This window comes from Onychomys torridus, unplaced genomic scaffold (genome assembly GCF_903995425.1).
Source record: "Onychomys torridus unplaced genomic scaffold, mOncTor1.1, whole genome shotgun sequence".
NCBI classification, from domain to species: Eukaryota; Metazoa; Chordata; class Mammalia; order Rodentia; family Cricetidae; genus Onychomys; species Onychomys torridus.
Genome location: NW_023413663.1, coordinates 107816 through 135348, shown reverse-complemented (window position 1 = coordinate 135348; position 27533 = coordinate 107816). Strand labels below are relative to the sequence as shown.

The 27533-nt window shown below is 39.7% G+C and overlaps 1 protein-coding gene across 1 annotated transcript; it reads left to right on the top strand.

Moving 5' to 3' along the window:
- Positions 1–658: 658 nt before the first annotated feature.
- Positions 659–24750, top strand: LOC118576403 (zinc finger protein 431-like; the record flags this gene model as incomplete). The annotated part of the gene is made up of 4 exons (XM_036176666.1): positions 659–733; positions 22937–23063; positions 23254–23314; positions 24521–24750. Coding segments are annotated over exons 1-4 (493 nt in total), but the record flags the coding sequence as incomplete, so codon positions are not given.
- Between the last annotated feature and the right edge of the window lie 2783 nt (positions 24751–27533).

Sequence of the window (27533 nt, the reverse complement as noted above, 5' to 3'; positions counted from 1 at the left end):
AAAGAGATATTTATATCTCTCCCTTTCGCTGACTAGTGAAATAGTGGACTACATGAAATTCTAATTTCACTGGGCATCTTATTGTGGTAAAAGACTTGAATCCTCTGGATGAGAATGTGGGAGGGTTTTAATGATGAGAAAAATGAATTACATGGCTTCATTAGATTACTCAGTATTTTATATCTTTTGCCTTCTGTCTAAACATCTTAAGAACCAAGGATGGATTAGTTATCTTATATTTTTTTATTGTTCCAAGTTAGTCAATTTGACTGAATATGTTTTAAATTTTCATTAATAATTGGCTTTGTTCCCTTTATTTTTGGTGGGAATAGTATTACTATGACTCTTTGGCTGGCCTGGCACTTGCACTATAGACCAGGCTGTCCTTGAACATCAGAGAGATCTGTCTACTTACTGCCAGAGTGCCTGCAATATGAATGTGCATCACTCAATGAATAACTTGGTTCATGTAATTGGCTTACTGAGAATGAATGGCTGAGCCTGCCTAGTTTGAGTAACCAGGGCACAGGTTCTGGTTCTAGCGCTATTAACAGAACAAAGTTCCCTTGAAATATAGCCTTCCTACCTTAAAATACACTGTCCAACAACTATGAGAAACTTTATTTTTCTTTATTATTGAGTGTGTTATAAATTATCAATGTCCTGGGAAGAATTCTGCCCTTATTCTGCAGTTGACAAAACCCAGGCGCGAGAGCTCCCATCTGGAACAGAGGTGAGTGCCTGGGGTTATAGTCAGAGAGGCAACTGCCCTTGGGTCCCACAGCTGGACACAGGCCATCCCTGGAGAAACTGACCTACTTGGCCCCAGTTTCTGGCCAATCAGTGGGCCCTGCGGGAAGGCTCCCCTTTTCCAAGACTGAAGGCAGACACTGCAGTCTCCACACCCTGCGCCCACACCCATTTGCCGAAGACCCCAGCCACTTCCTGAGACTCAGAGACTAACCCCCAGCTCCCCTCAGCCCCAGAACTCCCATCTGGACCAGAGGAGAATGCCTGGGGTTATAGTCAGAGAGGCAACTGCACCTGGGTCCCACTGCTAGACACAGGCCATCCCAGGAGGACCTGAACAACTTGGCCACAGTTTTTAGCCAATCAGTGTGCCCTGTGGGAAGGCTCCCCTTTTCTAAGACTGCAGGCAGACCCTGCAGTCTCCACACCCTGCCCCCACACCCATCTGCCCGAGATCCCAGCCACTTCCTGAGAATGAGAGACCAGCTCCAAGCTTCCATCCTGCCCTGGAACTCCCATCTGGACCAGAGACCAGAGGAACTCCGATCTGGACAAGAGGAGCTCCCATCTGAACAAAATAAGGAGACCCCAGGGACTTCCAAAGACTCAGAGTCTTGTACAGCCACTTTGGAAATCAATATGGTGCTTCCTTAGAAAATTGGGAATCCATCTACCCCAAGACCCAGCTATAGCACTCTTGGACATATACCCAAGGAATTCTCAATCACACCACAAGGGCATTTTCTCAACTATGTTCATATCAGCTTTGTTTTTAGTAGCCAGAAGCTGGAAACAACCTAGATGCCCTTCAACTGAAGAATGGATAAAGAAAATATGGTACATATACACAATGGAGTACTACTCAGCAGAGAAAAACAATGACATCATAAGGTTTGCAGGCAAATGGATGGATCTAGAAAAAATCATCCTGAGTGAGGTAACCCAGACTCAGAAGGACAAACACGGTATGTACTCACTCATAGGAGGATACTAGATGTAAAACAAAGATGACTAGACTGCTAAACAACTCCAGGGGGGCTACCTAGAAAACAGGACCCTTGGAAAGACCCAAGGATCATGCAATGACAGAGAAATGGAGGAGATCTAGATGAACAACCTGGACTACAGTGGGAGTAATGAAGGGCAAGGTTTGAGGGAAAGAAAGCTTAGGGGAGCAGGAGATCCCAGGTGGATCAAGAACAGAAAGGGAGAATGAGGAATAACAGACCATGATAAATGAAGACCACATGAGAACAGGAATAGGCAGAGTGCTTGAGAGGTCCCCCAGAAATCCACAAAGATAGCTCCTGTGTAGACTGCTGGCAATAGTCGAGAGAAAGCCTGATCTGACCTAGTCTGGTGATCAGATGGCCAAACACCCAACAGTCGTCTTGGAACTCTCATCCAATAACTGATGGAAGTGGATGCAGAGATCCTCAGCCAGGCCCCAGGTGGAGCTCCAGGTGGCCAACTGTCGAGAAAGAGGAGGTTCTGCAAGAGCGTGAATTGTTGAGTCCAAGATTGCAAAAAGCACAGGGACAAATAGCCAAACGAATGGAAGCACATGAATTATGATCCAAAGGCTGTGGAGCCCCCAGCTGGATCAGGCCCTCTGGATAAGTGAGACAATTGAACAGCTTGATCTGTTTGGGAGGCACCCAGTCTGTGGGACCAGGATCTGTCCTTAGTGCATGAGCTGGCTGTTTGAAACCTTGGGCTTACACAGGGACACTTTGCTCAGTCTGAAAGGAAGGGACAGGACCTGCCTGTACTGAATCTACCAGGTTTAAATGAATCCCCAGGGGTGCCTTGATCCTGGAGGACATGGGAATGGAGGGGAGGGGCTGGAGGTAGGTGGGGGTAGGGACGGTTGTGGGGAGGATAGGGGAACCCATGGCTGATGTATAAAATTTAAAACACATAATAATAAAGAAAAATGTAAAAAAAAGCCTTAAAAATAACAATATAATTTAATTATAATTAATAAAATCAACAATATGGTTGGCACCACTGACAAAATAAGACACAAAACAGAACTACAAATATATATTACAGTCCCTTAAACAAGAACTACAAGATTCTAATCAAAATTAAACCACAAGAAGACAATGGCCAGCCTAATCCACTGCACTACAGTTCTGTCCTTTGCCAAAAACAGAAAATCGATAAGGCTGTAAGAGCTGTTCTACCAATGTCGGAGAGATTTGCTTGAAGCTTTCGGATGTTTTAACTTTGTAGAAAATATTTCTGATTATTAAAAGGATCTCATTCTCTTATAATAAAGAAAAGGATAATTGTTAGTATTACTTGGAAAACATTTTGTTTGCCCGCTTCAGAGTGAGAAAATGAAATCTTTTCTAAACCAAATGCAAGATAACAGATTTCTACAGATTCCATGTATACATACAGCAACTTGTTTTACCCTACTTGCTTTATAAGTCACAAGCACTTCTGAAAATAAGTTGTTTGTCACACTTTTTTGTATGTGTTTATGCAGGAGAGACAATGTCTTCCACGTGTATATAGGTGACATACAAAATAAGAGGGAACCACATCTTCTGGATCTGAAATAGATTTATCAGCCTCCCAACTTGAGTGTAGGTATCTGAACTCAGGTCATCCCTAAGAAGAATATGTGTTAAGCCACCTGCCAAGACACATGAACACAATACAATAACAATGCCCAACAATAAATGGTAGGAAAGCTGATTACAAAGCAATATTCACAATGGAAAAAAACTCAGAATGATCAATAGAGTTATGAAAAAATAGTATACATATTGATATAATATGATACAAAGCTACAATATTGAAGAATATGTTACAATATTTGTAAAATAATAAAGAGGATTGAAAGAAAAAGCCAAGAAGCAAAAAAGAAAATATAGTCAATTATTCATCAAAAGACCAAAGGAAACTTATCCAAGAAAAGGGTGATCTTGACCAATGTTACCTAGCTACCTATGATTCTATGTGTAAGGAAATTAAATAAGCACAGACTTCACAACTACAACAAAATTAACTCAAAGTCACCCTTGAACAATTGTTTCTGACCCTCAAGGTACTGATATTCTTTACACAGACAGAAGCCCTGTGCTCTAGAACTCCCACTGCAAAAGGAGGTGATCTCTTGCTGCCTCCTTGTGGTTTCAGGTAAATTCAGCACCACTGATGATCAACTCCAAAACAACATAGAAGAATAATTTCAAATATGCTTTCTGTCACATGAATTTCGACACAAGATATGGATTCTACCCGATCTACCTGCCCAACACCATGCACACTGGAGGAACCTCTGCAGCTCAGAAACTCCTTTTATCCCTTAGAACTAAACTTTGCTAAATCACAACATTGCACACTGTGGTAGCAGAAAGTTTGAAGCAATCTAATCACTTATTGCTGAAAAACAATCCATGTCACCATCTTTCTATCATTTTCACAATTTGAATATTAATTAAAAATACCTTTAATAATAGTATGCATCCATCTCTGGCAATTGCTCAAAGAGGAGACAGCCTAGACACATTTTGCATTCAACATATGTTGTCATCCTTGTGTCTTTAGCTACATGCTCTAGGTTTGAAGTCAGAAGCAATGTTCCACATGTAAAACCTTTCCTGGTGACTGCATTGGATAGTCAACTACATGACTCAAATGGATAATTTTAAAACTCTGAGTGCTACAGTCATTTAATTTAAGAATTTTGAAGGTATAGTAGAGAGCACAGTGAGATCATTGGCCTTGAGAGCAACAGAATGGAACCCTTGTTTCTTTTAGCTTCATGCTCCAGGTTGCACTTTGAACAATTTAAACAGAGCCAGGCAAATTGTAGGTCTAGCCATTTGAGAACATGGGTGAGTTAGACAGCAAAAATATTCCCAGAATTGATTAATAAATATACCAGATACCTGAAACAGCAGGTCATTCTTTAGTGACATTGTGCTGTGGTGAAGCTGACAGTGGGTGAGAATGATGGGAAGTGTGAAATGTGTTGATAATATATTTTTAAATTGTTATTTTATTTATATGTTAATAAAGTTGACTTGGGGTCAGAGCAAGCCATACCAGAAGCTGGGTGGTGGTGGTGCATGCCTTTAATCCCAGTACTTGGCAGGCAGAGCTATGCAGATCTCTGTGTGTTCGAAGATACTGCCAGCATGGCAACACATGCCTTTAATCTCAATACCAACCATAGAAGACCTGGAGGTCTGTACAGACAGGCAGTGATGAGGCGGTCATGTGGCTGGGTTTACAACCAATGATAAAGCAGAACAGAAAGTCTATAAAAAGAAAAGACACACAAAAGTCGTGCTCTTGTAGAGAGGAAAGACAGCAAAAGCAGTGAAGGGTAAGGTTTTCAGCTCTTGCTCTGGCTTTTAACTCTGCAATTGGATCTGTGTTTCTTATTTAATAAGATGGTTACATCTACTGTGGAAGGTAGAACAAATAAAAAATAAAAAAAAATTTTAAAGCTGGGGTGGGGACATCTTTCACAAGCAATGCCCTGTAAGCTTCTTAAAATGAATAGCACCTTGTATATTACTTCCAGGGGGGGGAATGGAAGAAAATGGTGAACTTCTAGGAAGTCAGCAGACACTACAATACAATGGGACAGACTCAGGTGGGAGTTAATCAAACAATGCTGCAAAAAGGAACACAGGATATCTCAAGATCATTACTGAGTAAGCCCATCAGGGCTCTTGGGACTGATAACTATAGTTCCATGTGGGATCTGAAACAACCCCACCATGATTGCATGTCCTGTTCATGCAAACATATTCCTGATTCTATGGAAGGAGCTCTGTTTTATTGTTAATAAATCAGTCACTTAAGGAAAGCTCCCAAGGCCTAGGCCCCAGGCTGTCATTAGCTCTCCCAAGAATGATCCTCCTCCTTGACTGAGGGCCTAAATGAAAGCCTTGCTTGATCAGGCCAGTCCTTAATCCAACAGTGTTTTCCTTTACAAATAATTGTTACCTGGTGTCAATTTCCCCCTTAACCCATCTGGCAGAACTATGGTTTTCATAAGAAGAAAATTGGACCTTTATGGCACACCAGGCCTTAAGGTTTGTTGTGACACAATAATGCCTCAATAAGCAACTTGTTAGAATCTCATTACTTTATTATAGGGTTGGACCAGCTGAATCAGCAGTGGATCCTCATAGGACAGAGATTCTGCAGGCAGGTTCCCATCTAGATCTGGGGATGACCTACCACTCTGGATACCTCACAATCTGCTCCCCCCCCCAATCTGGACACAGCTGCCCCTCACTCACCATGTCATGGTTTCCCAGCTCAGCCATGCTGTCTTCTCAGTTCCCTGCAGCAGCACTCACACCACACCACACCACACCACACCACATCACACAAAACTGCTTGAGCCAGTGCGTCTTCAAAGCCAAGTCTGAAGCCAGTGGCAGCAGGAAGACAAACACAGCACAATGAATCCTGTCCCTCCATTCTATCCCAGACAAAGTCTTTTTCTAGATCAGCAGGGATATGCATGTCAATAGCACTTGCCCCTGGCTGTGAAAGGAGACCCTGATCTCTTCCTGCTCTCCATAGGCATTTACCCTTCTTCCTCCTGGACACAACATGGGTAGCTAGCTTGTACACACCACTGTGCTATGTGGGATGGATTGATTCCTTCTCATGGAGTTAGAATGGTGCCAGAATACTTACAACTTAAGAGAGATTTAAAGACACACAAGGAGAATGTTTGTTGTGTGACAGCAATGACAGCAGGTTAACTGAAGGTATTTTTACCTGGTTGTCACAGGGACTTCAGACAACCAGCAAAGAAAAGCAGGAAGTAGATCACAAACAAGATAATAGGCCTTTCTCCCATCAGAAAGCTGGACTATGGCTCCATTGCTTATGGAGTTTTATTCCTGAAATTCAGAGTGAACTGTTGGCAAATTAAATAATAATAAAGAGTAGTGTTCTTGGAAAGTTGAATACTTAGAGAATAATGGAGCTAGGAAGAATGCATTTATGAGCACCATTGTTAGCCAGCACTTCTTCCAACATGGGCAGGTGAAAAAAAAAGACAACTGTATTATTCAAGCTTCTCTACATTATCAGGACTGGTAGAATGAATCTTGCCATGTACGTAGACTATTGATTTCATAGAATGTCTTATAAGCATGCAGGATGTGAAGGAGATCATTTTAACTAGCCCTGACTGCTGTCTGCCTCAGCACTGTGACATCATTGCAAATAATTCCATTTGTAAGCTTTGTTTTATATTATGTATATGGGTTTTTGCCTCCAGGAGTCTGTGCAGAGTTCTTGCAGGGACCAGAATTGTGTTACAGAAGATGGATAGGTAAAATGGAATCTGTGTCCTATATAACAACATATGGTGTTGCTTTTAACTGTTAAACAATCTCCCTAGGCCACTTTGTATAAAAATTATTTTCATACATTTTAATTAATATATATTAAATCAATTTCCCCCTTCCTTGTCCTCTCTCCATCCTTTCCCAAATTCTCCCATTCCAATTTCTTCGATGCTAAGCATGTGAGAATATGTTTGCACAGATATATGAATAAAACCTGCTGAGTCCATTTCTGTTGGTTGTGTTTATAGGGATTCAGGATGAACACATTGTATTGGATATGCAGTTGGGGAGCTCATCCCTGCTTTTGAGGCTAAATCTCCCTCTTATAGGAAAAATCCACTATGTAATGAGCAACAAGGATCTTATCCCCAAATTATCTAGGTGCTTTGGGCAGGAATCATTATAAAGAATGGAAAATATTATCAAGAATAGTAAACTTCAGGTGGTAAATATCTCAGCTGACAATTGCTTGTGCCATGGCCCTGAATTTCTGGAGCTGCAGGGAAGACTATGGAAATCGTATTGTGCCAAAAAGTCTCCCCATTGCTTCTGTGACCCTCTCACCATACCACAATAACCATTGCTATTTTACATGACTTTGGAATCCAGAAACTCCTACCTCCAAATTCTAAGTACCATGACTACAGGCCTGTGCCACACTGCCTGGGTTAGGTGCCTTCCACTGTATTAAGTGAGAAATTAGAATGATGGGTGAGTAAAAGGAGCAGTTACACTTAACTACATGCAAAAACTACTTATCCCTGTGAGCCTGGGATTTTTTATTATATGTTCTAATTTTATACATCAGCCATGGGTTCCCCTGTCCTCCCCCCTCCCGGCCCCACCTCCACTTTCCCCCGCCCAGCATCTCCCCTACATTCCCATGTCCTCCAGGACCAAAACACCCCTGGGGATTCATTTAAACCTGGTGGATTCACCACAGCTTCACTGTGTAAGCCCAAGGTTACAAACAGCCAGCTCATGCACTAAGGAGAGTTCCTGGTCCCACAGACTGGGTGCCTCCCAAACAGATCACTCTATTCAATGGTCTCACTTATCCAGAGGGCCTGATCCAGCTGGGGGCTCCACAGCCTTTGGTTTATAATGCATGTGCTTCCATTCGATTGGCTATTTGTCCCTGTGCTTTTTGCAAACGTGGATTCAACAATTCACACTCTTGCAGTCCCTGCTCTTTCTCAACCATTGGACACCTGGAGCTCCACCTGGGGCCTGGCTGAGGATCTCTGCATCCACTTCCATCAGTTATTGGATGAGAGTTCCAAGACGACTGTTGGGTGTTTGGCCATTTGATCACCAGACTAGGTCAGATCAGGCTTTCTCTCGAACATTGCCAGCAGACTACAGAGGATATATCATTGTGGATTTCTGGGGACCTCTCGAGCACTCTGCCTATTCCTGTTCTCATGTGGTCATCATTTATCATGGTCTGTTATTCCTCATTCTCCCATTCTGTTCTTGATCCACCTGGGATCTCCTGCTCCCCTAAGCTTTCTTTCTCTCAAATCTTGCCCTTCATTACTCCCACCGTCTTCCAGGTTGTTCATGTAGATCTCCTCCGTTTCTCTGTCATTGGGTGATTCCTGGGTCTTTCCGAGGGTCCCATTTTCTAGGTAGCTTCCCTGGAGTTGTATAGCAGTCTAGTCATCTTTATTTTATATCTAGTATCCTCCTATGAGTGAGTACATACCGTGTTTGTCCTTCTGAGTCTGGGTTACCTCACTCAGGATGATTTTTGTCTAGATCCATCCATTTGCCTGTAAACCTTCTGATGTCATTGTTTTTCTCTGCTGAGTAGTACTCCATTGTGTATATGTAGTATTTTTCTTAATCCATTCTTAAGTTGAAGGGCATCTAGGTTGTTTCCAGCTTCTGGCTATTACAAACAAAGCTGATATGGACATAGCTGAGCAAATGCCCTTGTGGTATGATTGAGAATTCCTTGGGTATATGCCCAAGAGTGCTACAGCTAGGTTTGGGGGGAGATGAATTCCGCATTTTCTAACGAAGCGCTATATTGATTTCCAAAGTGGCTGTACAAGCTTGTTTTCCCACCAGCAGTGGAGGAGAGTTCCCCTTGCTCCACATCCTCTCCAGCATAAGCTGTCTTCTGTGTTTTTGATCTTAGCCACTCTGACAGGCCTAAGGTGGTATCTCATAATCATTTTGATTTGCATTTCCTGGATAATTAGGGATGTTCAGCAATTCCTTAAATGTCTTTCAGCCATTTGAACTTCCTCTGTGGAGAATTGGCTGTTTAGTTCTATAGCCCATTTCTTAATTGGACTGTTGGGCATTTTGATGTCTAATTTCTTGAGTTCTTTTTATATTCTGGATATCAGCCCTCTGTCAGATGTGGGGTTGGTGAAGACCTTTTCTCATTCTGTAGGCTGTTGCTTTGTCTTGTTGACTATGTCCTTTACTCTACAAAAGCTTCTCAGTTTCAACAGGTCCTGTTGATTGATTGTTCCTTTCAGTGTCTGTGCTACTGGAGTTATATTTAGAAAGTGATTTCTGGTGCCAATGTGTTCAAGAGTACTTCCTACTTTCTCTACTATCAGGTTCAGAGTAGCTGGATTTATGTTGAGATCTTTGATCCACTTGGACTTAAGTTTTGTGCATGGTGACAGATATGGATCTATTTGCAGCCTTCTACACATTGACATCCAGTTATGCCAGCACCATTTGTTGAAGATGCTTTCTTTTTTCCATTGTACATTTTTGGTTTCTTTGTCAAAAATTATATGTTCATAGGTTTGCTGGTTAATGTCAGGGTATTCAATTCGATTCCATTGGTCCACATGTAGGTTTTTATACCAGTATCCAGCTGTTTTTATTACATTAGCTCTATAGTAGAACTTGAGGTCGGAGATTGTGATGCCTCCAGAGGTTGTTTTATTGTACAGGATTACTAGGCTATCCTGGGTTTTTGTTTTTCCATATGAAGTTGTGTACTTTTCTTTCCAGATCTGTGAGGAATTGTTTTGGTAATTTGATGGGAATTGGGTTGAATCTGTAGATTGCTTTTGGTAAGATCGCCATTTTTTCTATGTTAATCCTGCCTATCAATGACCTTGGGAGATGTTTGAATTTTCTGATTTCTTCTTCAATTTCTTTTTCAGGGACTTAAAGTTCTTGTCATATAGGTCCTTCACATGCTTAGTTAGAGTAACCCCAAGTTATTTTATATCATTTGTGGCTATTGTAAAGGGTGATGTGTCTCTGATTTCCTTCTCAGCCTATTGGTCTACTGTATATAGAAGGGCTACTGATTTTTTTGAGTTGAACTTGTATTCTGCAATGTTGCTGAAGGTTTTTATTAGCTGATTCAGTTGCTTGGTTGAATTTTTGGGGTCACTCATGTATACTAACATGTCATCTGCAAATAGGGAGAGCTTGACTTCTTCCTTTCCAATGTGTATCCCCTTAATCTCTTTATGTTGTCTTATAGCTCTGGCTAGAATTTTAAATAATATATTGAATCAGTAGGGGAAGATTTTAGTGGTGTTGCTTTGAGTTTCCTCCATTTAATTTGATGTTGGGTGTTAGCGTGCTGTAGATTGCCTTTATTATGTTTAGGTATGTTCACTGTATTCCTGATCGCTCCAAGACATTTATCATGAAGGGTGTTGGATTTTGTCAAATGCCTTTTCTGCATCTAGTGAGATGATCATGTGGTTTTTTTCCTTGAGTTTGTTTATTTGGTGTATTACATTGATGGACTTTCAGATGTTGAACCACCCTTTCATCCCTTGGATGAAGCCTACTTGATCATGGTGGATTATTGTTTTGATGTGTTCTTGGAGTCTGTTTGCCAGAATTTTATTGAGTATTTTGCATCAATGTTCATGAGGGAGATCTGTCTGTAGTTCTCTTTCTTTGTTGCTTCTTTGTTTGGTTTAGGAATCAGGGTAATTGTAGCCTCATAGAAGGAGTTTGGTAATATACCTTCTGCTTCTATTGTGTGGAACAATTTAAAGAGTATTGGTATTAAGTCTTCTTTGAAGATGTGGTAGAATTCTGCAGTGAAACCATCAGGTCCAGGGCTTTTTTTGGTTGGGAGACTTTTAATGAATGATTCTATTTCCTTAGGGGTTATTGGACTATTTAAATGGTTTATCTGGTCTTGATTTAACTTAGGTATATGGTAGCTATCCAGAAAATGATCCATTTCTTTTAGATTTTCCAGTTTTGTGCAGTAGAGGTTTTTGAAGTATGACCTGATGATTCTCTGGATTTCCTCATTGTCTGTTGTTATGTCCCCCTTTTCATTTCTGATTTTGTTAATTTGATGCTTTCTCTCTGTCGCTTGGTTAGTTTGGATAAGGGCTTGTCTATCTTGTTGATCTTCTCAAAGAACCAACTCTTTGTTTCATTAATGCTTTGTATTGTTCTCTTTATTTCTATTTTATTGATTTCAGCTCTCAATTTGATAATTTCCTGGCTTATGTTCCTCCTGGGAGAATTTGCTTCTTCTTGTTCAAGGGCTTTCAGGTGTGCTGTCAAGTCACTAGCGTGAGATTTCTCCAGCTTCTTTATGTGGGCATTCAGTGCTATGAATTTCCCTCTTACCACTGCTTTCATAGTATCCCATAAGTTTGGGTATATGGTGTATTCATTTTCATTGATGTCTAGGAAGTCTTTAATTTCTTTCTTTATTTCTTCCTTAACCCATTGGTGATTCAGTTGAGCATTATTCAGTTTCCATGCAATTGTAGGATTTCTGTAGTTTTTTCTGTTGTTGAAATCTAACTTTAAACCATGGTGGTCTGATAGAACACAGGGGGTTATTCCAATTGTTTTGTATCTGTTGAGATTTGTTTGTGGCCAAGTATGTGGTCGATTTTAGAGAAGGTTCCATGGGGTGCTGAGAAGAAGGTATATTCTTTTTTGTTTGGGTGGAATGTTCTGGAGATATCGATTAAGTCCATTTGAGCCATAACATCAGTTAAGTCCATTATGTCTCTGTTAAGTTTCAATTTGGCCGATCTGTCCAGAGGTGAAAGTGGGATGTTGAAGTCTCCCACGATTAATGTGTGGGGTTTTATATGTGATTTAAGCTTTAGTAATGTTTCTTTGACATATGTGGGTGCCCTTGTGTTTGGGGCATAAATGTTCAGAATTGTAACTTCATCTTGGTGGATCTTTCCTGCGATGAGTATGTAATGTCCTTCATCATCTCTTTTGATTGATTTTCGTTTGATTTCTATTTTGCTGGATATTAGGATGGCTACACCATCTTGCTTCTTAAGACCATTTGATTGGAAAGTCTTTTCCCAGCCCTTTATTATTAGGAGGTCTCTGTCTTTGAATTTGAGGTGTGTTTCCTATATGCAGCAGAAAGATGGGTCCTGTTTTCATATCCATTCTGTTAGTCTGTGTATTTTTATAGGTGAATTAAGTCTATTGATATTAAGGGATATTAATGACCAGTGATTGTTGGTTCCTGTTGTTATTTTTATTTTTTGGTGGTAGTGTGTGTGTACTCCTCTTCTTTGGGGTTTATTGTTGTGGTCTTATCTTGCCTGTGTTTTCATGGGTGTATCTGCCTTCCTTAGGTTGGAATTTTCCTTCTAGTGCTTTCTGGAGGGCTGAGTTTGTGGATAAGCATTGTTTAAATCTGGTTTTGTCTTGGAAGGTCTTGTTTACTCCATGTATGATGATTGACAGTTTTGTTGGTATATTTGTCTAGGCTGATATCCATGGTCTCTTAGTGTCTGCATTATATCTGTCCAGGTCCTTCTGGCTTTCAAAGTCTCCATCGAGAAATCGGATGTTATTCTGATGGGTTTGCCTTTATAAGTCACTTGGCCTTTTTCCTTTGCCCTTAATATTCTTTCTTTATTCTGTACGTTTAGTTGTTTGATTATTATGTGCCGAGGGGACTTTTTTGAGGGGTCTAATCTGTTTTCTGTTCTATAGGCTTCTTGTATCTTCATAGGCATTTCCTTCTTTAAGTTGGGAAAGTTTTCTTCTATCATCTTGTTAAATATATTTTCTGTGCCTTTGAGTTGGTATTCTTCTCCTTCCTCTATCCCTATTATTCGTAGATTTGGTCTTTTCCAAATTTCTTGGACATTTTGGGTCATGACTTTGTTGGTTTTAGTGTTTAGTTTGACTGATGAATCTATTTCTTCTACCATATCTTCAACACCAGAGATCCTCTCTTCCATCCCTTGCATTCTGTTGGTTATACTTGCCTCTGAAGTTCCTGTTTGTTTACTCAGATTTTTCTATTTCCAACATTCCTTCTGCTAGTGTCTTCTTCATTTTTTCTATTTCCCTCTTCAGGTCTTGGATTGTCTCCCTTGCTTTTTCATTATTTTCATCCAAGGATTTATTGTTTTCTTCTGCTTTAATTGTCCTTTCCTCTATTTTTTGTAGCATTCTTCCCATTTTTTGTTTGTCTGTTCCTCTACTTTATTTTTGATTTCTTCTATATAAGGCTCTAGCCTCTTCATGATGCTACTTATAAGGTTGTTTTCTTCTTCTTCTTCCATTCCATGATGTTCAGGTCTAGCTGTTGGAGAAGGGCTAGGTTCTGGTGATGCTGTATTGCTGTTTATTTTGTTGTATGTACTTCTGTCTTGATGTTTGCCCATCTCTTCTTGGGTTCATTCTTGGTTTTATCAGTGTATTTGGTCCAGAGGGAGTTGACAGATTTAAGGAGCCTCTCTCTGGTCCAGATGGAAGCTCTAGGCCAGATGGGAGTGCTGGTCCAGATGAGAGTGCTGGCCAGATAGGAGCTGGGGGGCTGGACTCTTAGTTTCAGGAAGTCCCTGATGTGTCCTTATTTTGTCCAGATGGGAGTTCCTCTGGTCTCTGGTCCAGATGAGAGTTCCAGGGCAGGATGGAAGTTTGGGGCTTGTCTCTGATTCTCAGTAAGTGGCCGGGGTATCCAGCAGATGGGTGTGGTGGCAGGGTGTGGAGACTGCATTGTCTGCCTACAGTCTTGGAAAAGGGGAGCCTTCCTTCATGGCCTGTGGATTGGCAGGTAACTGGGGCCAAGTTGGTCAGGTCCTCCTGGAGTGGCCTGTGTCCAGCCATGGGACCCAGGGGCAGTTGCCTCTCTGACTATAACCCAGGCACTCACCTCTGGTCCAGGTTGGAGTTCTGAGTGGATGGAAGCTGGGGGCTGGTCTCTGAGTCTCAGGAAGTGGCTGGGGTCTTGTGCAAATGGGTGTGGGGGCAGGGTGTGGATACTGCAGTGTTTGCCTGCAGTCTTGGTAAATCTAAGGCTTTTTTTTTAAAATAAAGCCCATCTTTGAACAAAGACTCCTGTTTGTTTTGTGTGTGTGTGTGTGTGTGTGTGTGTGTGTGTGTGTGTGTGTATAATATTGAGTCTGTTTGTGAGGAAGTATTTTTCATTTTGTCACAAAATGTTGCATCTAAATTACATTTGCCTGGCTTTTAAAATTATAATTAATGAATTAATCAATATATTTGAGCTAGTTATACTGGGAAGCTTTCCTGGAATTCAGCTATGTAGAATAGGCTGGTCTCACACTTGGGGTAATCCTGCTATATTCCAAAATCTGGGATTACAGGTGTGTGTCCATTAAACAATATTTTATCTTCCAGTTATTTTCTCCCCTAATAAATGTCTAAATAAATTATTGTGTATTCCAGCAAATGTTGAGTCTGCTAATAAATGTAGCTCTTGCTTACAAGTAGATAGTCATAGGGATAGATGTTTTTCATTCTTTATTTGGAAGTTTGGATTTTTGAGTTCAGATTACTTAAATTTGAGATACATGATCAGTCCTATGGAAGTGTGGAGACATTTATGTGTTTAAGTGAATTTATAAACCCATTTCTAAAGCAGTAGCAATGTACCAGAAATGTCCAGACAAGTACAAATTAAGGAATAATGTTTTCCTGCAGTCCTGGAGTATGTTCTTCTAGGCCCCTGAGAAGAGGTTGTAGTCCTTGTATGAAAACTCAGTTCCTTGCTGCGTCACAGCACTGGACCTGCTCAGACAGTGTGACTTTTAGGATCAATTTGGTGTTTTCTCTGAATGTAGGGGCCCTGGGTTAAGAAGGGGGTAAACAAAAAATTAGCCATGGTCAGAATCTAAGAGTGCTCCTTGTCTCTAATTCAGTGTAGTAAAACTAACTATGTATGCAATTCTGGAGCTTGTTTTTACACTGTTGCCTTTTTATGTTCATAACCCACACCATGTGTAGCCACTCTTGCCCTACTGTTTTTCTACCACATTTCTTACTAGAACATAGAAGCTTTGATTTAAGGTTTCCTATGTTCATACTTTGGCTACATGTATGTCTGTGTACCACTTAGATTTCTGGTACCTATAGATCCCAGAAGTGGATGTCATATTCCCTGCAACTGGAATTAAAGATGACTGTGATCTCCCATGTGGATGCTAGAAATCAAACGCTGGTCCCTAAGAAAAGGTAATTACTTCTGTTACTTGCTAAGCCTTTGTCCATCTCCTCAGGTTTTGTCCCCATTATAGGAAATCTGATCTTGTCTCTGTTTGACATTATTGTTCATGTATATTTAGTTTAGGTTTTTGCAACAGGCATGTTCTCTTGCCTCCTGTAGTTAAGAAAACGTTCTCATTTCATCTGTCTTGTCTGTTGTGATGGCTATTCTTAATAGTTAAGCTGACTACCTGTTTAGTTAATTAAAACCCAAAAATTTGTTTTTATCTGTGAGAGATTTTTCTTAAATGTTTTAAAGTTAAAGACACATCTTTAATCTGGATCACTTTAGGTGATAAGATCCACTTTTAGCTGCTTGGTGGCAGCATACACTTTTAACCCCAGGAAGCAGAAGTATTTGGTTTTTCTGAGTGTGAAGTCAGCCTGCTCAAGAGAATGAATTTGAGGGCTACAATGATAAACTCTGTCTTTAAACCACACACGCAAAAAACAATCAACAAAGAATAGGATCCAACTTTAATCAGGGTAGCAATTTTGGTGTCAGCCTATATATGTAAAGAATATTGAAGAAGGAAATTCTCTCTTCACCTGCTTGCTCTAGCTCTGGTTACCAAGTTTTTTTACTTCACTAGCATTAAAGCTTACTTCCTTAAAATGGTGGTTTATACTGAAGACCAGCTGAGATGTCCAGCATCATGGACTGGACAACTACTGGACTTTTCAAATTTCCATTGGTAGTCAGCCATTGTTAGACTAATTCTACCACAGCTTGTGAGACATTCTAATAAATCCACTTCATACATACATGGAGAGATTCATTCTACCTGTCCTGTTTATTAATATTCTGATCCTGTCCCTTGGTGGCACACAATGTCCTGACATAAAAGCTTATTCATAAGGAAAATTTCCACCCATTACCCCCTCTTTCTCTCTTGCTTTTCTCCCAGGAAGTGTACGCACGCTTGGACACCTTCCTTTCTCTCCCCACCCCCACTATTTCCCTCTTTCTCTTCCCCTTCTCTCTTCCCCTTCTAAATAAACCTCTTCAGTGAGTGCTGTCTGCATACCCCTTTTTTATGTCACCAGAAGCAGGAAAGCTTGGCTATCTACCTACCAGAGCCTTCTTTATACCATTCACCACATTGTTCATGTATAGAAGCTTGAATAATGCAGTGTTTTGTTTTTTGTTTTTCCATCTGCCCTAGGAGTATGATATGCTGACTAATAACAGTGCTTGTAAACATTCTTCCTAGCTCCATTATGCTTTAAATATTCAACTTTCCTTGAAGCCTACCCTTTATTATTATTCATTTGCCAATAGTGTGCTCTGATTTTCAGGAATAAAACTCCTAAAGCAATGACGCCAATTCTGATGGGAGAAAGACCTATTATCTTGTTTGTGATCTACTTCCTGCAGTAGTTTCTAGGTTGTGTGAAGTCCCTGTGACAACTAGGTAAAAAGTGCAATCAGTCCTCCTAATCTCAATGTCAAGTCACAAAACAAACATTTCCTTCTGTGTCTTTAAATCTCTCTCTCTCTCTCTTTTATTTTCCGAGACAGGGTTTCTCTGTATAGCTTTGCGCCTTTCCTGGAACTCACTTTGCAGGCCAGGCTGGCCTGGAACTCACAGAGATCCACCTGCCTCTGCCTCCCGAGGGCTGGAATTAAAGGCATGTGCACCACGACCGCCTGGCTTTAAATCTCTCTTTAATTGTTAATATTCTGGGCACCCTTCTACCTGTGTGGCATGGAGTCACTCCACCCCACATATTATACTGGGCTGTACTTGCTAGCCCCACTGTGTCCAGGATGAAGAAGGGGAAGTGCCCACCAAGAGCAAAAAGATAGCAGGGTCTGCTATTGGAGTCAAGTACAAGTGCTATTGAAATGCAAATGTTTAGAAAAGGTCTGGGTCTGTGGTGGAAGGCAGGATCAGGAACCAATGTGCTGTGACTTTAAGCACAGTGTAACCCTTATGGGAGGTGCTCTTGTCACTCAGGCCTCACTAGCCAATCAGGACCACCAGGTGACCTGTCAGTCACAGTGGTGCAGGGGCCTTCCAGCTGCTAGCTTCAAGCTTGATTTTGAAGAGAAACTGGCAGCAGCAGTTTTGTGTTGTGTGCTGTGCTGTGTGTGCTGATGCAGAGAGCTGAGCAGAAAACCTGGGTGATCTGGGAAAACACAGCATTGTTAATGAGATGCAGGAGCCAGAGTGGTGGGTCTTTCTCAGATCTGGGTGGGAAACCTCAGCCAGAATCCCTGTCCTGTGAGGTCCCATACAATCCTTGAAACCTCCTATTCCCAGGGCAGGCCTCTGGATAACTTTGCTCTGTGGGCTGAATCTGTTCACAGAATTGGGAGTAGGGAGGTGTGTATAGAAACATCTTTGTAGTCAACTTCAATATGCTTCTGGTGCCCTCATTGAAAGCAGGCCTTGTTTGTTCAGTACCTTCTAGAGGTTAGGCACTTTGTATTTAACTTTCATGTGTAAGATCCATTTTTAGTTAATTTTGTGGAGGTTGTAAAAGGCATATCATGTGTTGGATAGCACTCCAAAACTAAGGTGTGTGAGAGAAGAGTTGAAATGGTGATAAAAAGGATTTACTAATTCTTAGGTGATAGAAAGTCTCACAAAATACAATTTAACTGGGGGAGTACTGCCTGGAAAAAATAAACCTTCCAGGCACTGGTTGTGCACACCTTAAACGCCAGGACTCAGGAGGCAGAGCCAGGCCAATCCCTGTGAGTTTTACACCATCCTGGTCTACATAGCAAGACCCAGGACAGGCACCAAAACTACATGGAGATACCCTGTCTTCAAAAAGCAAAAAAAAAAAAAAAAAAAAGAGTCAAACATAAGTATTGTAGCCAGGCCTACTAGAGATTAGGACAGTAGGATACACATTGTTTCATCAGGATTGTCCAGACATTTGGCTGCAAACCGTTTCAAGGGAGCCACTCCTGATTTAAAACAAGCCACTAGGCCTAATACTACATCAAAGAATGTGACTCTTACAAGCTGTTCATTGAGACGTTACAGAGTTACAAACCAACCTTAAGCCCTGGCATGCCATCAAGTTCCAGTTTTCTTCTTGAGAAAATCCTAGTTCTGCCAGTTGGACAATATGACACAGGGTGACAACTCTTGGAAAAGATGAACACTAGCAGTTTACTAGTGGTGCATGACTTTGCCTACCACTCACTCAAGAGGCAGGTTGATCTCTGTGAGTTTGGGGCCAGCCTGGACTCTATAGTTATGTCTAGGACAGGTTCCAAAGCTATAGAGTGAAAACATGTCTCAATGGGGGAAAAAAGAAAATAAAAGAAAAAAGAAAAGAAAAGTAGAACACTCTTGTATTATCTTCTATACTGATCAAGCAATGCTTTCCTTTAGGCCCTCAGGTAGGGATTAAGAAAATTCTTGGGAGAGCCCTTAACAGCCTAGGGCCTAGGCCTTGGTAGCTTTTCCTAAGGGCATGATATATTGACAATAAAACAGAGTTCCTTTCCTAAAATCAGGAATGTGCTTTGAAGAGCTGGCAATGGTCTTGGATCAGGGTCTTTGTGATTGAATCCTGAGAATCCAACACTTTCCATGACATATGGCTATGGTTATCAATCCATACATCACTATGGGCTTAGTCAGTAATATTCTTAAGATACTCTGTTTCCCCTTGTGCCACATGGATTGAGTCTGTCCTGTTGTATGATACTTTCTGCTGACTTCCTAGAAGTTTCCCATTTCCTTACATGTCCCACCTGGAAGTAGTATAAAGGTGCTATTCTTCTTAAGAAGCTTAGTTGACATGAGACATACCGTGTGTAAGACCTCCTCACCCCAGCTTTTATCTTTTCTACCTCATAGTTTTCCTCTTTTTCTCATCCTTTGTGACCTTCACCTCCGGATTCTGTCACTGAAGAATGTGGAAGATCAGGGCTTTGGTGACATAAATCATGGAAAGTTTCACAGGGAACTTTATTGGCCTGTCTTTTATGACCAGGAAGATAGGAATATTAGGAATAATAGCAGAAAGTGGAGATTGAGAGTATAGGAATTCAATAGGAAATAGACTCAATAAAAATTAAGCATCCAGGCAGTGGTGGTGCATGCCTTAAGCATAGCATGTTGGAGGCAGAGGCAGGTGGATCTCTGTGAGTTCAAGGCCAGCATGGGCTACAGAGTGAGTTCCAGAATAGGCATCAAAGCCACACAAAGAAACCCTGTCTCAAAAAAACAAAAAATTAAAAATTAAAATAAAATAAACAAAAAAAACCCATAAATTATTAAGCCAGGCAGTTGTGGTGACACACATCTCTAATCCCAGCACTTGAGGGGCAAAGTGAAGGGGATCTCTGTGTATTCGATGCCAGCCTGGGCTACCAAGTGAGCTCCAGGAAAGGCACAAAGCTACACAGGGAAACCCTGTCTCAAAAAAAACAAATAAAAAAATTAAGCTACAGGTCATTTGTATGATACTTTTACTACTAATTTTATTTGGCTTTAAGTCATGGAAGGATTAAACAAAGTAATTCCTACTCCTAGAAAGCAACTTTATACAAAACCTGCTGCACCTGTGGTCCAAGCATGTTAGCATTCCTCTGAATTAAGAAGTCAAACTTTGCAGGATCCCCCATCATCTACTGGTCCTGGACACAAGGAAGAATCTGTATTTAAGATCATGGATTCTTAGTCTGTGGGTTCAGTTCAGCATTGTTGCAGGCTTCTATGTTTGAGAGTCAGAAACCCAGTGAGGAGACTGTGAGAGTCCATTGCATGAAGTTGTGAGGATGAAGCCTGGTGTTGCTGGGTTTTGTTATTTAACCCTTTACTCTTTGGGGGGCTTGACACTCAGCTCTCAAATAAATCACACACAGGGAGGCTTATTCTTTCTTATAAGTGCTTGGCCTTAGTTTAGATTATTTATAGCCAGTCTTTTTCTAACTTAAGTTATCTCATCTACCTTATACCTCTGGGATTTTATCTTTCTCTATTCTGTATACCTTTCTTTACATTTTACTGCATTGTTTACTGTGTAGCTGGGTGGCTGGCCCCTGGTGTTCCCTCCTATTTTGCTCCTTCCTATTTTCTTTTCAGTTTTCACCTCCCATTTGTTCTCTCTGCCTGCCAGCAATGCCTAACCTTTTCTGCCAAGCTAATGACTCTTCAATTATGTGTTAGACCAATTGATATTTTAGATAGGCAGCCTCACAGAGGTAAATATATGCAACATAAAAGAATGCAACTTATCTCTGCATCTTTAAAACAAGTGTTCCCCAGCATAGACAAATATAACACATCTTAGAATAATATTACAAAACAGCCTGGATTGTATTTTGTGACCACATGATGTTGGGATACCTAAGGTATGAGACATCTCCCATGGAGACCTAGCTGCATATACAGAGTTGAAGTAAAAAAAGAAATGTATGAGACATTTTCATGGACAGGACCATCTAAGCTGTTGATACTGAATCCTCATGTGTCTGAGACAGAGATAGAGGATTTCATGCCTGTCCTGATCTACTGCAGTCTTTCCTTTGCCTAATCTTCCCTGGCTATGTCTCTATTTCTTTATGATGGAATTTGAATGATATTCTGTGCCATTGTATGTTGGAAAGTTATAATCCATTTTCTGATTTTACAAATGTCACCATCAAGAGAGTGTCTTGAGTGTCAGAAGAGACTTTTAATATTTGAAACAGTGTAGGGGCTGTGGCAGACTATGAGGATCATTGAAGTGACTAAATGCATTTTCTTCATAGGTGATCATGAGCCTCTAGTTACCTGGATTAGAACATAGTGGATTGAATGAAAAACCTAGACACAATGATATATGTGCACATGTGTTTCTCCTTGGTGACATTCTTTTGATTGCTTCTTTAGCAGGAGGAGCCTTTTGGGAGCCAATTCCTCACTAGGTGTGTGACATTCATCTCTATAGCCTCAACTGATTTCCTGTTCTTTGTGTATACTGAGTTGTGGTTGAAACTAATCAGCCAGCTTCCTTGTATTGTCATGCCTTCACCACCATTAGAGAATCTATGTCTGAATCACAGCTGATAGAATAGAAGCAATTGCTATTCAGTGCTAAGGTAGTTTGTTAACCTGGCCTTTTAATTATGTTGGTTGTTTTTGAATACAAGGTTTGTCAGTGTAGCCCTGTGTGGCCTGAAAGGAGCTCTGTACACCAGGCTGTCCTGTAACTCAGAAAGCCCCCTGATTCTGGCTACCATGTCCATAGATTAAGTGGGTGAACATTCCTGGCTGTTTTCTTCTTATATTATTGGGTGATGGGCCTGGGGTGTAGGTTTTTGTACATGTCAAGCATATGCTATTGTACTGAGCTTCACACATATCTTGAATTTTAAAATTTGACAGAGGTTGTCATTCCATTTCTCTATTTGGCATGTATTCATGATACTAATATTGATTGAGCCTTCTGAGTTATTGTATTGCAGGTGCATGTACTTCCTCCTGCCTGTTACATTTGTTTTGAATTTTGAAATGGATATGAGTATTTTATCTGAATGCACGGATTCGCAACATGTGGGTACCTGGTCCTCACAGTGAACAATAGATGGTCTAAGTAACCATGAACTTGGAATAATGGATAGTTGTGTTCCCTCATATAAGTACTAGCAATTGAGCTCACCTCTATGCAAGATCAACAAGAGCTCTTTACTAGCTTGCCATCTCTCTTGCCCTGTGTTGATTATTTATTATCAACATTTATGTGGCTAATGTTTTCATCTTTCCTTTTATAACTATTTAAACATGGAGTACCTTTTAGTAAATTCTTATTTATGGTATAGCTTGAATTGGGGCACTTCAGGATTCTTGATGAATACAGAACTAGAGGAAATGCATAACTCTTTGTAGTTACTTCAGTAAAAAACGTCTTAGTTCTTTCTATCTTTCTTGTTCTACTGACTTTTGCTTGGGAGACAGGGTCCTAACATGTACTATTGGCTTTCCTAGACCTGGCTGCATAGACTAGGCTGGGATTCAACACAGAAGTGGATATACCTGCTTTTCTCTTCTAAGTCCTACAGTTAAAGACATGAGACAGTACACCCAGTTTGTCCATCTTATTTCTCTTCTCTATAGTTAGTAATTGTTCATACAATTTCTCTCATGTGTACTCTGTACTGTTGATTTGTTTACTTGTCTTTCTATGTTTGTTAATAAGCATTTCTCTTGCAAGGTGATATGCCATTCAAAGGGTACAGAAATGACAGAAATGATCTTCCTATTCAGTTTCCTTCTAAAGTTACTTGTTGATTACATTATAATTTGTATGCCATGAATTAAGTGTGGGGAGCATCAGAATTATATGACTATACTGTCAAAGAAGTATACAGTTACAGTGTTGTCAGTATTATGTTTTCTCTTGTACACATGTGTGGGATATTTTAGAATGCAGTGACCTATGATGATGTGCATGTAGACTTCACTTGGGAAGAGTGGACTTTACTGGATCCTTCCCAGAAGAATTTCTACAAAGATGTGATGCTGGAAACCTACAGGAACCTCACTCTTATAGGTAGTATAGAGTTTTCTTCACATATTAAACTGAGAGGACAACTGTTAGGTTTTGGATGATCCTCTGTATCTGAATTGAGAAAAAATATTAGGTGAATAGATCAATCATATTCTAAGATTCATTGAAGATAGTAACATATTTTGAACAGTTCTAAAGAAAATTATGTATATTTTCTGGTACTATATTTTAGGATACAATTGCGAAGACCTTACTATTGAGGAGCACCTTCAAAGTTCTAGAGGAGATGAATGGTAATTTTCTTGTGCAAGTTGATACAAATGTGCCTCTGAAGAAATTAAAATGTGTCCTGGAAGTTTTAAACAAAATCAGCAGTGTAAATAAGCACACATTACAGTACATCAATGATTATTAAATTTTCAGAAAATCATATATCTCTGTTTTAGATAGTTGAAATAAATTTACAAGGCATTTTTTTAAAAAGACAAGGGAACAATGCCTTAGCATATATCACCATTTGAATGATACCACAATGGGAAATAAGTTGTAGAACTGCCAATTAATTCATTTCATCTTACTCATATTACAAAAGTATACACAGTGAAGAGGTGATAATTATATTATTAAAGCTTTCTAATAAGCCAATAGTCAATAGTAATGGTAATGTATTTTGTATGCTTATGACTGTGCTGCTAAGAGAGTGGACAGTTAGAGTCAAGAGTCAATTGGCAGTTATTGTGAAGAAACCTTAATCTCTAAACCACAAGTCCATGAGTACAGAAAGTCCAACTGTGTGAATTGAATGTTAATAACTTTTATTAGTTAAGCTTCCTTTATTAGATATGTCATATGTCTCTGTGGATACAAGTCATAAGAGAATAGGCATATGGAATGACATAACATACTGGTTTCTTAGAATAATTAGGAGATATAGAGCAGTCCTCATATTGAATATACCTCTTGAATTTGATTCATATATACAAGTAATTAGTTTTCCAGGTACATTTTTGATGCATCAACAAAATCACACTGTAGAAAAGTTCTATCAGTACTAGGACTTGCAAAAATTTCTTTTTGTCCTAGTTCATTTAGTAAATGTAGGATGAGTCACAGTAAAGGAAAATTTATTATTGCAATGCAGACATTAAAGCTCTGACATTTTCCAGTTCTCTTCAAACATACGAATAATCTCATATATAAAAATATTCTGTATATGTGAAACATGCAATAAAGGATCTTACCATCACAAGTATCTTCACAGATGCAAACCAACTCTTAATAAAGTAGAATAACATGAGTGTGAAAAATATTAAACCTTAAGATATGGTTCTTCTTTACAATGGAACCAAATTATAAAATTAATTCACAGATATAAAGATTAAACAGTGTAGTAGGTGTGATAATGCTTTTACATGTCCCATTATTTCTATAGTCCTGAACAAAATGAAACAGGAAAGAAATATATACACTCAATATGTTAAAGATCTTGCATATCCCAGTACTCATCAAATGTATGAAAAAGCACATACTGGAGAGAAACCCTATGAATATAATCAATGTGTTAAAGCCTTTGAATTTCAAAGCCATCTTCAAGAACACAAAATAAGGCATACTGGAGAAAAACTCTGTGAAGGTAATCACTGTGGTAAAGCCTTTTCATGGCAAAGTCATCCTCAAATGCATAAAAGACTGCATACTGGGGAGAAACCCTATGAATGTAATCTGTGTGGTAAAGTCTTTTCACAATTCAGTTATCTTCAAGCGCATACAAGAACCCATTTTAGAGAGAAACCCTATAAATGTAAAGAATGTGGTAAAGCCTTTACATGTCAAAACAGTCTTCAAATACATAAAAGAACACATACTGGAGAGAAACCCTATCAATGTAATCAGTGTGGTAAAGCCTTTGGACATCAAAGTTATCTTCAAATGCATTAAAGAACACATTCTGGAGAGAAACCATATGTTTGCAATCAGTGTGGTAAGGCCTTTGCCTTTCATAGTTATCTTCAAAGGCATACAAGAACACATACTGGAGAGAAACCCTATGAGTGTAATCAGTGTGGTAAAGCCTTTGCACACAACAGTACTCTTCAAAGGCATAAAACAACACATACTAGAGAAAACCCTATTAATGTTATTAGTGTGGTATAGCCTTTGTATGTCATTACAATCTTCAAATACATAAAATAACACATAATGGAGGGAAACCATGTGAATGTAATCAGTATGGTAGAGCCTCTGCACAACTCAACTGTCTCCAAATGTAAAATGAAGACATACTTGAGAGAAACACTGTGAATGTAATGAATGTGGTAAAGACTTTGCAAATCACAATAGTTGTCATATGCATGATAGAACACATACTGGAGAGAAACTTATTAATCCAATCACTGTGGTAGAGCCTTTGCTCTTCAGAGTATTCTTCAAAGGCATAAAAACACATACTGGAGAGAAACCCTATGCATGCAATCATTGTGGTACAGCCTTTGCACAACTTAGTAGTCTTCAAATACATAAAAGAACACACTGGGGAGAAACCCTATGGATGTAATAAATGTGGTAAGGCCTTTGCATGTCTCAAAATTTTTCAAATGCATAAAAGAAAACATACTGGAGGGAAGCCCTATGGTAAAGCCTCTGTATGTATCTTAAAAATCTTGAGAAAAAGTCATACTGCAGAAAAACCCCACAGGCATAGTCAATGTGGTACGTTTTGCACATTATACAGGAATAATACTTTTTGTGTGGAATTAGTCTATTAAAGCCTTTCCTTATATTGCAATAGTCCTTGACTATATGAAAAATTTACAGTGGCCATCTGCTTACAAAGTGTTTGGTAAGATCTTTAGCCAACACACTTATGATCAGTTACAGAAAAGTATGTGTTCAATAGAAAAGAATTTGACAGTGTCAAAAATTTTCAAGCATTATGGTGTCTGCTTTTATATTGTTACAGCAACACATTCATGGAAAAACATATTTATGAAGCCTTTTGTATAGGGTAAATGAGGCAGCCACATAAACAAACACTCCCCCTGAAAATAGGGCCAGTGAAAGACACCCCCTTTGTCCCTGAAATCAGAGTGAAAAACATCCGGACACTGAAACCAGAGTGAAAGAAACACACTTTGTTCATGAATCCAGAACCAGTTATAGGAAAACCCTGATCCTGAAACCAGAATCAAAATTTTAAAAGGGACCAGTAAAAAAGAACAAACACATTTTGGACCTGAAACCAGAGCCATGACAAACTAAGCACAAATCCAGACATTCCCTGAGCCTGAAAACAACCAATTCTTGAGCATGAAATCCACCCAATATTTCAGCTTTTTCAAGCCCTATGTCTGTTCATTTGCCAACTGCCTGGAAGATTCTGGATCTCTCCTAGATTCCTCCTTACCAAATATATATCTTGAATGTATTTTGGTTAAAGACTTTTTACTGGAGTAGATGAGAATCTGATTATAGGATTGGATAAGAGAAGCAACAGACCCCTCTGCTGACAAACTCCCTTAAAAGATCAGAGCAGAAATAAGAACTTTTCACCAAAGACTGCTGCATTTTTGCAGCATTTCACCCCTTGCTTGCATGAAGTATAGAAGTAAGAATTTGAGCTCTAGCTGAGAAGAAATGCACATCTTTGTTAGAAACTCTATTAGAGCAAAATAGAAAATGAATGGACAGCTATGCTGAGAAACTCCTTCAGGGAAGTGGAGAAGAGCAGCAATGGACATGTCTCTTGGGAAATGCTCTAAGCAGTGTGGACCAGAGTGCAAGTGTAAAGGCACCCTTTTGGTGAGGACCTGGATTAATACCTTTTGCAGGGAGATCATTTCACACTGAAGCACAGCATCAGGGATAGCCTGACTTCTGAATATTCAGGTTACCTTTTCCCTCACATCAGTAGGGATCCAGGATATCTTCCCTTCATAGCACTAGGGAAAAGTTGACTTTTGACAGTTGGCGCATCTTTCCCTTCAGAACTGTAAACTCTTGCACTTTTTTATATTTTTGATTTTAAGAGACAAGATTTCTCTGTGTGGTTTTGGAACTTACACTACTAATTTAAATAGTAATGTAACTGTTTTAGATTTTTTACTTCTCTTAAATTGCATTAAATAACTAATTCAGGTATAATAATTTATGTATTTGTATTCCTTCTCTGTTGTGACATAATGTCCAAATCAACTTTGACCCTTGGTTCCAGAGGCATACAGTATCAGCATGAACATGTATGGTAATAAGTGTCAGACATGGCAGCTAAAACAGGCTATGAACTCACATCCTTAAACTGCAGCCTGAAGAAGAAAATTGGATCTGGAAATTGTGTGTGAATGTAATTTCTTAAAGCCTTCACCAGTGCAGCATTTCCTAAAAATTCCCAAATGATACCACCAACTTAGAAGGATTGATTTCCCTGGCTTCAAGCCTACATGCTAGCTATCTGATACATGAATCAATTCATGATGAAGAAAAAATGTGAAAGCAGTTAGAAGCCTCAACACCTGC